The sequence below is a fragment of the Phaenicophaeus curvirostris genome, chromosome 5 (assembly GCF_032191515.1).
Source record: "Phaenicophaeus curvirostris isolate KB17595 chromosome 5, BPBGC_Pcur_1.0, whole genome shotgun sequence".
Classification (NCBI taxonomy): domain Eukaryota; kingdom Metazoa; phylum Chordata; class Aves; order Cuculiformes; family Cuculidae; genus Phaenicophaeus; species Phaenicophaeus curvirostris.
This window is the reverse complement of record NC_091396.1, coordinates 2,050,529-2,064,449: the sequence shown is the minus strand read 5'-3', so window position 1 is coordinate 2,064,449 and position 13,921 is coordinate 2,050,529. Positions and strand designations below refer to the sequence as shown.

The following is a 13,921-nucleotide window of genomic DNA, read 5'->3' as shown; positions in this document are numbered from 1 at the left end:
CATGGAAGGCGGGGGGGTGGGTGCTGCCTGTGCCCCCCCCCCCCCAAGCAGAGCCCACGCTGCTGCCAGTATACAAGTCATCTTTATTTACAATACCCTATAAAAATGTAAATTTAGAAACTTTATTCTCATTAACCAGAACCAAAAATTGGGGGGGGGGGGCAAAAAGAAAAAAAAAAAAAAAAAAAAAGAAATAATAATAATAATAATTATTATAATAAGTGAATTTCCCCTTGAGCGGTGGGAGGAGAGCGAGGGGGGGGGCCACCGGTTGTAAAATCCTTACATGTGCAAATCTTTCTGGTTTCTTGTTTAAAAGCAAAAAGAATAAAAATCCAACACGCCCCTCCCTCCCTGCCCACCCCCAAAACTCCCCAATTCCAGAGGGGGGGGGGGGGGGGGCAGGGCTGAGCACCCCCCCCCCCAACTCCAAGCCTGGAGCTGCTGGGAGGGCTCCCGGTGCGGGAAGGAGACGGGGAGGCTCGGGAAGACAAGGCAAGTGTGCAAAAATGAGGTGTGGGGGGGCTGGGGGGGCACGGGGAAGGAGGAGGGGGCACCCCACGGAGCGAGGAGGGGGGGGTCTCCCAGCCTTTCCCAGCCTCCCTTCCTCCGTAGTGTGCGTGTGGGGTGGGGGGGGAGAAGCAGCAGCCGTTGTTGGTGTCGAGGTGGGGGGCGCAGCACTTTTTTGGTGGGGGGGGAAGCAGCCAAATTGCTTCCTTCCTGACCCCCCACCCCCCCCAACCACACCCCCAGCCAGGATCCTGCACCAGGGGGGGCAGCAGGGTGGGGTGGGGGGGGTGCTGCCCCACCGGGATCCAGGGCTGGGAGGGGGCCGCCTGCCCCCCCCGAAATCCATCCTCGGGAAGGTGGAGGTGTCCTACCGGATCCCGTGCACCAAGCTGGAAGCGGGGAACAAGGGCGGGGGGCTCAGAGGAGGCAGCGATTCCCCTTCTCCCGGGCTGCTCCCTCAGCCCCCCAACTCAGGTTTTGCCTTTTCCATCCCCTCCAGTGGAAGAAAAAGGTGGAAACTTCTCCCTTCACCCCTGGTTTTGCCCTTTTCCATCCCCTCCGGTAGGAGGAAAGGGCAGAAGCTTCTCCCTCCACCCCTGATTTCACTCTTTTCCATCCCCTCAGGTAGGAGAAAAGGGCAGAAGCTTCTCCCTTCACCCTGATTTCGCCTTTTTCTGTCCCCTCCAGTGGAAGAAAAAAGTGGAAACTTCTCCCTTCGCCCCTGGTTTTGCTCTTTTCCATCTCCTCCAGTAGGAGAAAAGGGCAGAAGCTTCTCCTTTTGTCCCTAATCTCACCTTTTTCCATCCCCTCTGGTAGGAGAAAAGGTCAGAAGCTTCTCCCTTCACCCTGATTTCGCCTTTTTCCGTCCCCTCCAGTGGGAGAAAAAGGTGGAAACTTCTCCCTTCACCCCTGATTTCACCCTTTTCCATCCCCTCAGGTAGGAGAAAAGGGCAGAAGCTTCTCCCTTCACCCCCGACTTCACCCTTTTCCATCCCCTCATGTAGGAGAAAAGGTGGAAACTTCTCCCTTCACTTCGATGTCGCCTTTTTCCGTTCCCTCCAGTGGAAGAAAAAGGTGGAAACTTCTCCCTTCGCCCCTGATTTCACCCTTTTCCATCCCCTCAGGTAGGAGAAAAGGGCAGAAGCTTCTCCCTTCACCCCCGACTTCACCCTTTTCCATCCCCTCATGTAGGAGAAAAGGTGGAAACTTCTCCCTTCACTTCGATGTCGCCTTTTTCTGTTCCCTCCAGTGGAAGAAAAAGGTGGAAACTTCTCCCTTCGCCCCTGATATCACCCTTTTCCATCCCCTCAGGTAGGAGAAAAGGGCAGAAGCTTCTCCCTTCACCCTGATTTTGCCTTTTTCCGTCCTCTCCAGTGGAAGAAAAAGGTGGAAACTTCTCCCTTCACCCCTGCTTTTGCCCTTTTCCATCCCCTCCAGTAGGAGAAAAGGGCAGAAGCTTCTCCCTTCACCCTTGATTTCACCCTTTTCCATCCCTCTGGTAGGAGAAAAAGGCGAAAGCTGCTCCCCTCACCCCGATTTCACCTTTTCCATCCCCTCCAGTGGAAGAAAAAGGTGGAAACTTCTCCCTTCACCCCTGGTTTCACCCTTTTCCATCCCCTCTGGTCGGAGAAAAGGGCAGAAGCTTCTCCCTTCATCCTGGTTTCACCCTTTTCCATCCCCTCCAGCGGGAGAAACGTGCGGACAGGACACCACTTACTGCAATTTCGTCTCCAAGAGGTTCAGCTTCTGCTGGTCGACGTAGCGAGAGAAGAGGGACACCAGGTTGGAAGGGGTGGACACGGGCTTCGCCAAGGCCGCCTGAGGGATCCGCAGGAGCTCCCGGGTCGCCAGGAGCATCAGCTCCGTCCTGCCGGGAAGAGGCAGAGGAGTCAGAGGGAATCGCTTCTCTCTGTTTCTGTAATTAAAACTCCTCCTTCTTCATCAAGTCCGACGCCGGCGGCACGCGAGGGGCGGGCAGGGATGAGGCTCACCACTGGTTGTCCTGCATTAGCTCCGTGGTGGCGTCCGAGCTCTGCAATTCCTCCCCGCGGCTCAACACCAGGTACAGCAGGGAGAGGCCGAACTGGGGGAGAGGGAAAAGGCGAGAAAAGGCGTCAGGGTGGGGGCTGGCAAAGCCCCGTTCCCGCTGGCGCCATCGCAAACCACGATCCCGAGGAAATCCCTGTGGGCAGGGCAAGGGGAGCTTTCCAATCCTTCTGAGGATTCCCAATCCCTCCTGGGGGCTTCCCAAGCCCTTCTGGGGACTCTCAATCCCTCCCAAAGACTTCCAATTCTTCCTAGGGACTCCCCCAAGTCCTCCTGGTAACTCCCAATCCCTCCCAGGGACTCCCAAATTCCTCCCAGGGACTTCCAAGTACTCCTGCTAATTCCCAATCCCTCCTGAACACTCTCAGTTCTTCCCAGGGACTCCCAAGTCCTCCTGGTAACTCCCAATCCCTCCTGGGGACTCCCCAATCCCTCCCGGGGACACCCAAGTCCTCCTGGTAACTCCCAATTCTTCCAAGGGACTCCCAAATCCCTCCCGGGGACCCCCAAATCCCTCCCTGGGCCTCCGGCACAAGCCAGAGGATCCCCAGCTGCCTTCGCAGCCCCCCGAGGATGAGGAGGATGAGGAAGATTAGGGGCTTGAGTCACGCAGGAGCACTCGGTGCCCAGCTCCCAGGGACGTTTCTACGGAGCCAGAGCAGCTCTCCCGCCCCAGATTTCAGCGCAGGGATCTGCATCCCAGCGGGATAAACAAAGGAGCGGGCTGTGAGACCACAGCGGAGTCCCAGGCCAGCTCAGAGGGGTCGATTAATCACCCAGACACCCTCGTTAATCGACAAGGGAAGCGGAGAGGGGCTCCTGTGCCATTTCCCACCCCCAACTCTGCCATCCAGCGCCGGGATGCCGCAGGGAACGCTGTTTCCCGGCTCTGGGAGACAAGAGGAGCTGCTGGGGTGCAGGGATGCGGGGGAGCAGGGTGAGGAAGCACCTTGTTTTGGAGCACAGCAGCGAGGTGGGGGTTGGTGGGCGCCGTCGCGCTCTGAGGTAGGTTCGTTAGCTGCTGCACAAGGCTGGTGACCGTTCCCAAGGGAAGGTGGTAGAGAACGTGCGTGAAGGGCCTCAAGAGGCAGGGCAGCACCTGCGGGGAGCCGAGCAGAGGGGTCAGGAGCAGGGAAAGACGCGTCCCCAGGGCCGGCCGGCCGCTCCAGGGCCTCACGAACCCTGATGAGACGCTGCCTCGCTGCTACGGAACAAGCTCTGCCTGAAAACCAGCTCGGATTTATCTCACTGGTGCCTGGATTTTTGTTGCCTGTATAAAAACTACGACGAAGGAGACCGGGAGCACGGAAAACGCTGCCCTCCGCTCCCTGTCTCTGGAAGACGGAGGCTCCCGCTGTCACCCGATGAGTCAGAGACGCAGCCCTTAGGACAAGCGCTCGCTGAGAGCTGGGATTGTTAAACAAAGGCACCATTTATCAGGAACCCTCCCTACTTCCTTTCCGGCGAGGCTGGGATGGGCTGTGCCAGCCGGCAGGCACGGCAAACTGCTCTAGCAGCCTCCCAGGAAAGCCAGAAACAATCACCTGTTAGCCACACAACGCTCTCCGCCGTCTTCCCTCACGGAGGAGAGGAGATGTGGCTCCAGCTCCTGGAATCTCACCTCGTCCTGAGCGTCCTTCTTGATGAGGAAGGGCAGGTTCCTGGCCGTGGCCATAAGCAGGTCGGCCGCTTGCTCGGGTGACAAGAAGGGGAGGATCCGGGCCACGAGGCGTTTCCCTTTCCGGATGCACATGATCTGCATGAAGTGGTCGTCGCTCGGCCTAGGGAGAGGAGAAAGGGGTTGCCCTTCAGCTGGGAGCAGCCCAGGGTGTTCCCTCCCCAGCTGGCTCCGGGCAGAAAACACAAAACATCCGAAAACATCCCCAGGGAGGGAAAAACAAGGCAGGAATGACAGCCCTGAGCCCATCCTCTGCCTGCCTGACAGGCTGGGCAGGAATCATAGAATCACCAGGTTGGAAAAGACCCATCGATCATCGAGTCCAACCATTCCTATCAAATTGGTTAGAAAAGACCTTTGAGATCAAGTCCAGCTGTACTTCTCCAATACTAAACCACAGTCCTGAGCACATCTACCTGTATTTTAAACCCCTGCAGCGATGAGGACTCAACCGCAGCCCTGAGCAGCCTCTGCCAGTGCCCGAGAACGCTTTTGGTGAAGAAACTGTTCCTAATATCCAGTCTAAACCTCCCCTGGCACAACTTGAGACCATTCCCTCTCGTCCTCTCCCTTGTCACTTGGGAGAAGAGCCCAGCACCTGCCTCACTCTCCTTTCCGGGAGCTGCAGAGAGCGATGAGGTCTCCCCTCAGCCTCCTCCAGACCAAATCCCCATAAGATCACAACCACATCAAACAATCCCATGGGGAAAGGGACAAAAAAAGGGGGGGGAAAAAATGGTTATTTCAGCTCCCAGCCCAGCCCTGGAAGAATAATCCCAACTTTTCTTTGGGAACAGGTCCCTAGAAAGCCGGTTTCAGCAGCCGCGTGTGCCTGCGGAGTGCTGGAGCTCCAGACAGTGACCAAGGCCTGCTCACCTCTCCTGCCCCGGTGCCTTCCCCCTCAGATTGTCGTACATATCGCAGATCTTCTGCTTCCTCTCGCCCATCAGGGCCGGCCGCTCGCCTTCCAGGCTCAGGAGGTAGCGTCTCTCGTAGTCCTCCACGTCCAGGAGGAGGCTGTACGTCTGCAGGAGAGACGGTGGTTACAGCGGGGAAACTGGGATCTGCTCCACAGAGACCCAGGAGGGCTCCAGCCAAGGGCCTCCCGTCTCCTTTGCTCCTACAGGAACGGTGCATCCAGCCCAGCCCCCATCCAAGCTTCCCTCAGACCCAGCAGGAGAGCAAAAGGAGCAGGGATTCTGTGAACGCAAACGTCCATCCTCTCGTAGGGTGGCTGAGGTGTCACCGCTGTGGAGCTGTGAGTCACTATCGGAGCCCGCAAAGCCCATCGAGGCTGTTTTGGGGCAGGGCTGGTACCCAGCTCCAGCTTTTCCGCTTCAGGGAACGCTCTCCTGCAAGCGGGAGCTCAGCCACTGTCAACTGCTGGATGTCCAGATGAACTCGTCCCCTCAGGCTCTTCCAGCCCCACCTCGGAACTCACCTTCTCGATGGTGACGAGGGTCTGGCGCCTCTTGTCCCGAACCTGCTTCTCCTTCGTCTCCTGGTGGGGAGGGAGAGCGAGTGAGAGCTGCAGCCACAGAGCTGCGTGGGAATTGAGGCAGGGCCTGGACTCACGTCATCCTCGATGCGGGAGGTCACCACCGCGTCGATCATCTTCCGGGGGTTGTTGACGCTGGACACCGTCAGCTTCCCGAGCGAGCCCTCAAACTGCACTGCAGGAAGGAGGGAGAAGGGAAGCAAAGGGAATCAAATCCAGGCCTGACCCCACCTCGCCCCCTTTTATCTCTGAGGCCAAAGCAGCCCCGGGGCTTGCTCCACGCTCCAACTAGCACCAGCGAGAGCCCCTTTCCCAGCCTGGAATGAAAACCCACCGCCTTTCCCAACTGCGCGGAGAACGGAGGGCTTACCTGGCTTGTAGGTGTGCTCCAGCTTGGCCACCTGAGGTGTGATGAGTTTAGTGCGTTCCTTCTTGGGACCATCACCCTGGACTTCCTCTGCTGCTGACAACTTCTCCAGCTTCTGGAAGTAATTCTGAGGCGGGGAGAGGGGAGGTTGAGACCCTCAAAAATCAGCTGGTGAGGACTGATGCGAGGCAATCCTCTCTTTAAAATGCGCTCCGTCCCTCTTCGTTGTTTCCCAACACCGGCAGCAGCGTTTTAAACCACCATTCCCATTTTCCGAGGGCACAACCGCATCCTCCTCCATCATCCCTTGAGGTGACAGCGGCCAAAGCTCCTCCTCAGCCTTCCCTTTCCCAACGCAACGACAAATCCACCCTCTCTGCGAGATCCTCCACTCCCAGTCCGTCCCAGCATGCTCCAGTAACCCTGCCTGGCTCTGTTAGCACCGTGCTGGGGCCTCCCACACCGCTCCTCACGCGCTCTTTCCACCCGCCCCGGCCAACGTTCACGTCTTTCGCAAGAGCGCAGCTTTGTTGACTCACATCCCTCCTGCGGCCACACCGGTTCCTCTCCTCTACTGGGGATCAGCTCATCCAACGGCTCCCGGAAAACCTCTAGCAGCTCGATGCTTTCCACCAGCCCCAGAGCAGACGGAGGCGACCGGACTGCTCTGACCTGTTTCAACCGCCCTCCCTGCTCTGCTCCCCACTCAACAGTCCCACCTGGCTGCTCCAGGACCTTTCTGGGTGCGCGGCTCCACGGACACAGGGGATAAACCTCTGGCACAGCTGGAAACTGCCCTGGATACGCTCCCAGCCACTGTTCAATCTCCATCCCACAGAGCTCAGAGCCCCCTGCGGCTTCCCCTAGCATGAAGCTGCCGCAAGTTCCTGAGCTTTGAGCACCCACGACTGTCAGCAAGAGCCCAGCTGTCACCTTGCTCCATCTGCTCCCAGTCTGGCTCTTTCCAGCCCTGTCTGGTGCTCCCTGTTCTTGAACTGGAAAGGAGCAGGAGCAGCTTTTCCCCATCCACCTTCTCCACCTCGCTCTTTGGATCCCGTGGGCTCCATCACCGCTGGAGTCCTCCTTACCCAACGCAAACTTCCATTCCCTCCTGAGGGCTCTCCCCTGGGTTTTCCATCTCCCAGGCTCCCTGTCTCCCCTTCTGCGTGTTTTATTCTGACACTACCACGCACAGAATCACTCGGTTGGAAAAGACCCACAGGATCATCAAATCCAACCATTCCTATCGACCAATAAACCATGTCCCTCAGCAGCTCGCAGATGAGCTGCTCTACCGTTCTCGTCCCGCTGCGCCCTCCAAATTCATGCTGCCAAAGTCTCTTCACCCCTAGAGGCTGCGCCCAAGAGCAGGAAGGCGGCTTTTCCCTTCCTGGAAATGCTTATCTCGCTCCATCCCTGCCTCCCTTCACCACAACTGGATCTAGAAAAGCTTCCCCAGCTGCATCACTCTTGCAATTGGCTTCCCCTTTCATAGAATCATAGAATCACCAGGTTGGAAGAGACCCATCGGATCATCGAGTCCAACCATTCCCATCAATCACTAACCCATGTCCCTCAGCACCTCGTCCACCCGGCCCTTAAACCCCTCCAGGGAAGGGGACTCAACCCCCTCCCTGGGCAGCCTCGGACACTGCCCAATCACCCTTTCCATGAAGAATTTCTTCCTAATGTCCAGCCTGAGCCTCCCCTGGTGGAGCTTGAGGCCATTCCCTCTCGTCCTGTCCCTTGTCCCTTGGGAGAAGAGCCCAGCTCCCTCCTCTCCACAACCTCCTCTCAGGGAGTTGCAGAGAGCAAGGAGGTCTCCCCTCAGCCTCCTCTTCTCCAGGCTGAACCCCCCCAGCTCTCTCAGCCGCTCCTCTTCTTCTCCAGCCCCTTCCCCAGCTCCGTTCTCTTCTCTGCACTCGCTCCAGAGCCTCAACATCCTTCTTGTGGGGAGGGGCCCAGCACTGACCCCAGGATTCGAGGAGCGCTCTCCCCAGGGCCGAGGCCAGAGGGAGAAGAACCTCCCTGGCCCTGCTGGCCACGCCGGCTCTGATCCAAGCCCAGATGCCCTTGGCCTTCTTGGCCCCCTGGGCCCCTGCTGGCTCCTGTTCAACCAACCCCCCCAGGTCCTTCTCCTCCAGGCAGTTTCCAGCCAGCCTTCTCCTAGGCTGGAGCTGCTCAGGGTTGTTGTGCCCCAAGGGCAGGACCCGCCGTTTGGCCTTGTTAACCCTCCTGCCGTTGGTCTCAGCCCATGGATCCAGCCTGTTCCGATCCCTGCCTTGGCCCAGTGGCCGTGCTGGGAAGACACCAGATCCCACGGGAGCGTTTCACCAGCAGCCACGGACACGGGACACGCAGCGTAGAGAGCCGAGCGCTTCCTCCTCCCCGGTACCTGGTAGTAATAGTCGTCCAGGTAGGGATCAGTGCTCTGCAGCTGCATCATCTGGATCTTGGACACCCAATCCTTCTCCCGCTGCAGCATGAGGTTGGCGTAGGGATCTTTGCGCATCTGCTCCTGGTGGCTGCTCCGGTGACCCCCTCGATCCCCCACGGAGCCGTTGAGGCTCCGGTGCTGGCTGGCAGGAGGCAAGAAGGGCACCGGTGAGCAGAGAGGAGCTACAGGAAGGGACAGAGAGCGGGGACAGGCTAGCCCCGGCAGCACAACATCCCCGCGGCGCCCGAGGGGCGAGGCGATTCCCCGCTTCCCGGCACCAGGCAGCGCCGGCGCTGGGCCAGCACTCACTTTCGGTTCTGCTGCTGCCGCTGGTGCAGGAGCCGGCGGTGCTGGGGGTGCAGGTGGGTCGTGTCCGGTCGGAACATCTGCGGCTGCGGCCTGGGGAGAGCAGAAAGTCTCAGAGGCAGATACGGAGAGCGGGAGGCATTTAGGAGAGGGCTAGGACCTACCGGAGGCTCTGCAGGTGGGATCCGGGGCCCGGCGGGTGCTGCGGCTGCGAGGGAGGAGGAGCAGGAGGAGCCCCAAAGAAGGCACGAAACCCACCGGCTGGAGACATCATCTGGCCAACTCTGCCCTGGAGCAGCTTGGGATTGACGGAGGGGAGGGGGCTGCCCACCAGGCCAGAGACCCGCGCAAACTGGCTGGGGGACATTCGGCCGGCCTGGAAGAGCAGAGAGGGGGCCTGGAGTCAGGATTTGGGGACAAAGGGAAAAGCTCAGCCAGGGAGGGGCAAGAAGGGCCCAGGTGGAGCAGCTTCTCCAAAGAAAAACGCGGGATGAATCATAGAATCACTAGGTTGGAAGAGACCCACTGGATCATCGAGTCCAACCATTCCCAGCAATCACTAACCCATGTCCCTCAGCACCTCGGCCACCCGGCCCTTAAACCCCTCCAGGGAAGGGGACTCAACCCCCTCCCTGGGCAGCCTCGGACACTGCCCAATCACCCTTTCCGTGAAGAATTTGTTCCTAAAGTCCAGCCTGACCCTCCCGTGGTGGAGCTTGAGGCCATTCCCTCTCGTCCTGTCCCCTGTCCCTTGGGAGAAGAGCCCAGCTCCCTCCTCTCCACAACCTCCTCTCAGGCAGTTGCAGAGAGCAATGAGGTCTCCCCTCAGCCTCCTCTTCTCCAGGCTGAACCCCCCCAGCTCTCTCAGCCGCTCCTCTTCTTCTCCAGCCCCTTCCCCAGCTCCGTTCTCTTCTCTGCACTCGCTCCAGAGCCTCAACATCCTTCTGGTGGGGAGGGGCCCAGCACTGACCCCAGGATTCGAGGAGCGCTCTCCCCAGGGCCGAGGCCAGAGGGAGAAGAACCTCCCTGGCCCTGCTGGCCACGCTGCGTCTGATCCAAGCCCAGATGCCCTTGGCCTTCTTGGCCCCCTGGGCCCCTGCTGGCTCCTGTTCAACCAACCCCCCCAGGTCCTTCTCCTCCAGGCAGCTTTCCTGTCAGGAGGCTGCCAGGAAAGGAGAGCAAGGAGCTTTACCTGGGCTCCTCCGAGCAGCTGCGCTCTCTGCAGGTGGGTGAGGACAGGAGAGACGCTGTGCGGGAACGGGTGGCCCAGGAGGGAGGAATTCTGTGGGAAGAGAAGGGAAGAGGGACGCTAGTCACAGCCTCCAGCACAAGATGAAGTGCCAGGGAGCCAGTTTGGTCTCCGAGGAGCCGGCCTGACCCAGGCAGGACAGGGCTACGGAAGCAGAGACGAGCAGCTGGGGGGGTTGTGTGTTACACACGCAGTCCAGCGCTTCCAGGGCCCAAAGATGCAGGTGAGAGGAAAGAAAAAAGGCTTTAGGGGGCTCGGGGACGGGGTGGAAAACCTCCCAGCAGCCAGAAAACCAAAGGCAGTGCCAACACAGAGCAGCGCGGAAGTACCGGTACGTTGCAGAGCTGGTTGGGGGACATCCTCTCGCCGTAGGGAGCAGGGTAGCGCTGCTGCATGGGAGCTCGGACGTGGACAGGCTTCGGACACAGGATCTAGGAGAGGGGAAGGGGCCCGGTTTCCCCGTCAGCTCCCCAGCGAGCAGCCCGCGCCCTCGGATCGGCGAGCGGGGCCGGTGGGAGGTACCTGCTGGTTGAAGTTGGGCACGGCAGCCTGCTTGGGAGGGGTGCCGATGGGAACAGCGCGGACAGGAGGGCTCCCGATGACGGGGGACGAGGAACGGCGGGGCAGCGCTCGCTCCGAGGGGTCCCGCTCTTCCTCTCGAGGCGGCGGGGGTCGCTGAGGCAGAGCATAGTCCAGCACGGACACCGACGGCATCTCCTGCGAGCGGAAGGGGAGGGAAAGCTCCCCCCCGGGGTAACAGTCACCGACTGGGACGGGCAGGATGAGCGCTCAGGGATGTTCCCAGGCAGCGAGAGCCGCATCCTTCCTCCTGCCAGGTCTCCTCCGCATCCCGCTGCGCTTTCCGAAGAGCCCGACGCGACGCAGGGGGCTTCTGGGGACCCCTAAATGCCCACCGGGGTGACAGCGCTGCCTGAGCCCAGAGTGGGAACTGGGTGCCACACGCCCGCTCGCTTCCCAGCCTTCCCCAGCCCTGCTGAGCCGAGGGAAAGCCGGCTGCACCACGCGCTCCGCTCACACTTAAAAACCTGACTCTTAATTAAACCGCAACGAAAAAAACTCCTCTGCCTCGAGGCGCTGACATTCCCGAACTCTAACGAGAGCGCTGACGCTTCTCAGATGCTCCCAGGGAACACAGATCCATGAAAAGCCCACAACCCAGCTCTCCAGCTTCTAAGGGGGGATATCCAAGAGCCAAGCGTGGCTACTTGGACCCAGCTAGTGGCCAGCAGAACGCTCTGCTATCCCAAGCTGATCTGCAGGTGCCAATAAGCCCGCGCCAGTGGAGCCACAGGGATTCGAGGGGTGTTACTGGAACCACAGGGATTCGAGGGGTGTTGGTGGAGCCACAGGGATTCGAGGGGCGCTGGTGGAGCCACAGGGATTTGAGGGGCGTGAGTGGAACCACAGGGATTCGAGGGGTGCGAGTGGAACCGCAGGGATTCGAGGGGTGCGAGTGGATCCGCAGGGATTCGAGGGGTGCGAGTGGATCCGCAGGGATTCGAGGGGTGCGAGTGGATCCGCAGGGATTCGAGGGGTGCGAGTGGATCCGCAGGGATTCGAGGGGTGTTAAGGGAGCCTCAGCGGGTGCCACTGGCACCCAGCACCGTACCTGAGTGAGCAGCGGCCCCCGGATGCGCTGCAGGACGGCCGAGCTATCCCAGATGCTGGAATTCAGCCCTCCAGGTTGCTGGAAAAGAGACGGGGAGTGAGCGAGGAGCTCGCCAGGCCCGCGGGCGCCTCGCCCAGCTCGGCTCCCACCTGCGCGGGGCCCCGGGTCTGCACGGCCTGCATGATGGCGGGATCCTCCAGCTCGCTGTCGATCACCAGCCGGGTGAGCCGCTCGGCCAGCGCGTCCTCGGGGTCGCCCAGCAGGTCGGTGTCCTCGCCGCCCCCTCCGTCCCGGTCCCTGTTGGCCACCGGTTTGTCCTCCAGCTCCGCCAACCGCTCGTGTGCCTCCTGCCAGTCGTCGTCTGCCGAGCAAGCGTGGTCAGCTGTCAGGCTCCGGCCCTCCAGCCACGTCCACAGTCGTGTCACTCATTCGTCACAGCTCTATTCCCAATTCTCACAGCCCTGTCGCCCCAGCCATGAGCTATAGACTAGGAGAAGGCTGGCTGGAAACTGCCTGGAGGAGAAGGACCTGGGGGGGTTGGTTGAACAGGAGCCAGCAGGGGCCCAGGGGGCCAAGAAGGCCAAGGGCATCTGGGCTTGGATCAGCCCCGGCGTGGCCAGCAGGGCCAGGGAGGTTCTTCTCCCTCTGGCCTCGGCCCTGGGGAGAGCACTCCTCGAATCCTGGGGTCAGTGCTGGGCCCCTCCCCACCAGAAGGATGTTGAGGCTCTGGAGCGAGTGCAGAGAAGAGAACGGAGCTGGGGAAGGGGCTGGAGAAGAAGAGGAGCGGCTGAGAGAGCTGGGGGGGTTCAGCCTGGAGAAGAGGAGGCTGAGGGGAGACCTCATTGCTCTCTGCAACTCCCTGAGAGGTTGTGGAGAGGAGGGAGCTGGGCTCTTCTCCCAAGGGACAGGGGACAGGCTGAGAGGGAATGGCCTCAAGCTCCACCAGGGGAGGGTCAGGCTGGACAGCAGGAAAAAATATTTCCTGGAAAGGGTGATTGGGCAGTGTCCGAGGCTGCCCAGGGAGGGGGTTGAGTCCCCTTCCCTGGAGGGGTTTAAGGGCCGGGTGGCCGAGGTGCTGAGGGACATGGGTTAGTGATTGATGGGAATGGTTGGACTCGATGATCCGATGGGTCTCTTCCAACCTGATGCTTCTATGATTCTATGTCCTCAGCCATTTCCCCCCGTTGTCAAGCCAGCTGTGTCCCCCAACTGTCACAGTCCTGTCCCCCAAGCCGTGACCCCCAATTGTCACAGCCGCGTCCCCAAACCCTCCCAGTCCCATCCCCCCGCATGCCGCCAAAGCCCAGTCCCGGAGAGCGGGAGGAGCAGCAGGGAGGCAACACAAAGGCCACAAACGGAGGGGATTCAGGGCCCGGGAGGAATTTTACCGACAGCCCCAGCTCCGAACGTGTCATCGTTGAACTGATCGATGTCCTCATCTTCCTCCCCCAACGCTTGGAAGGCGTCTTCATCCTCATCCAGCGGGCAGTCCTCCAGGGACTGCGGAGAGCGAGGAGCAACGGGAAAGGCGAGGGGTCAGGGCTTCCCTGAGCCACATAAACCACCGTTCCCGGTGCGGCCTAGTCGGGGGGGGGGGGGCGGGGGCGGGGAGGGGGGACGCCGGGCCGCCCGGCCCGGCGTCCCCCCTCCCCACCCCCGCCCCCGAGGGCCCCCCCTTCCCCCTCATGCTCCCAGCTTTCCCCTCCCTCCTTCCCTTCCCGGTTTACCTGGTACCGGAACATGGCGGCGGCGCCCACCGCCCGCAGGCCCCGCGCGCCGCCCGCTCCCCGGGGCGGCCCCGCGCATGCGCCGTCGCGCGCGCATGACGTCAGGCGCGACGCGCGGGAAGGGCGGTGGCGGGAGGAACAGGGGAGGGGGGCGTGGCTTAAACGCGAGGTTGATTTGCATAGAGGCCACGCCCACTCGCGCCTCTTAAAGGGGCCGCGGCCGCTGGGAGATGGGGGGGCCGCTGGGAGATGGGGGGGCCGCTGGGAGGTGGGGGCTGCACTGTCCCCCCAGCTCTGTCCCCAGTTGTCACAGCTGTCCCCCTCCCCAGCCATCCAGCCATGACCCCTCATCCCTGTAACCTCTCTCCAGCTATGTCCCCTCATCCCTGTCCCTCTCCCCAGCCATGTCCCCTCATCCCTGTCCCCCTCTCCCCAGCCATGTCCCCTCATCCCTGTCCCTCTCCCCAGCCATG

The 13,921-nt window shown here is 60.9% G+C and overlaps 1 protein-coding gene across 1 annotated transcript; it reads right to left on the bottom strand.

The window, feature by feature from the left end:
• Nucleotides 1–100: 100 nt before the first annotated feature.
• Nucleotides 101–13,552, bottom strand: PATL1 (PAT1 homolog 1, processing body mRNA decay factor). Its single transcript, XM_069857237.1, has 19 exons — nt 13,449–13,552; nt 13,110–13,221; nt 11,871–12,082; nt 11,722–11,799; nt 10,614–10,808; nt 10,421–10,522; nt 10,035–10,124; nt 9,007–9,218; nt 8,846–8,935; nt 8,495–8,678; nt 6,103–6,226; nt 5,810–5,907; nt 5,676–5,735; nt 5,111–5,259; nt 4,178–4,337; nt 3,506–3,655; nt 2,502–2,593; nt 2,228–2,377; nt 101–899 (listed from the first exon to the last, which is right to left on the bottom strand). The coding sequence occupies exons 1-19, from the start codon at nt 13,461–13,463 to the stop codon at nt 878–880; spliced, it is 2,295 nt and encodes a 764-aa protein (XP_069713338.1). The 5' UTR covers nt 13,464–13,552; the 3' UTR covers nt 101–877.
• Between the last annotated feature and the right edge of the window lie 369 nt (nt 13,553–13,921).

Bases quoted from the DNA above. Each gene is read 5' to 3' on its own strand.
- PATL1 (XM_069857237.1), bottom strand. The intron at 10,809-11,721 runs GTACGGTGCTGG...TTCCGCTCGCAG, and splicing joins GGGGGCCGCTGCTCACTCAG to GAGATGCCGTCGGTGTCCGT. The intron at 6,227-8,494 runs GTACCGGGGAGG...TCCCCGCCTCAG, and splicing joins TGGACGACTATTACTACCAG to AATTACTTCCAGAAGCTGGA.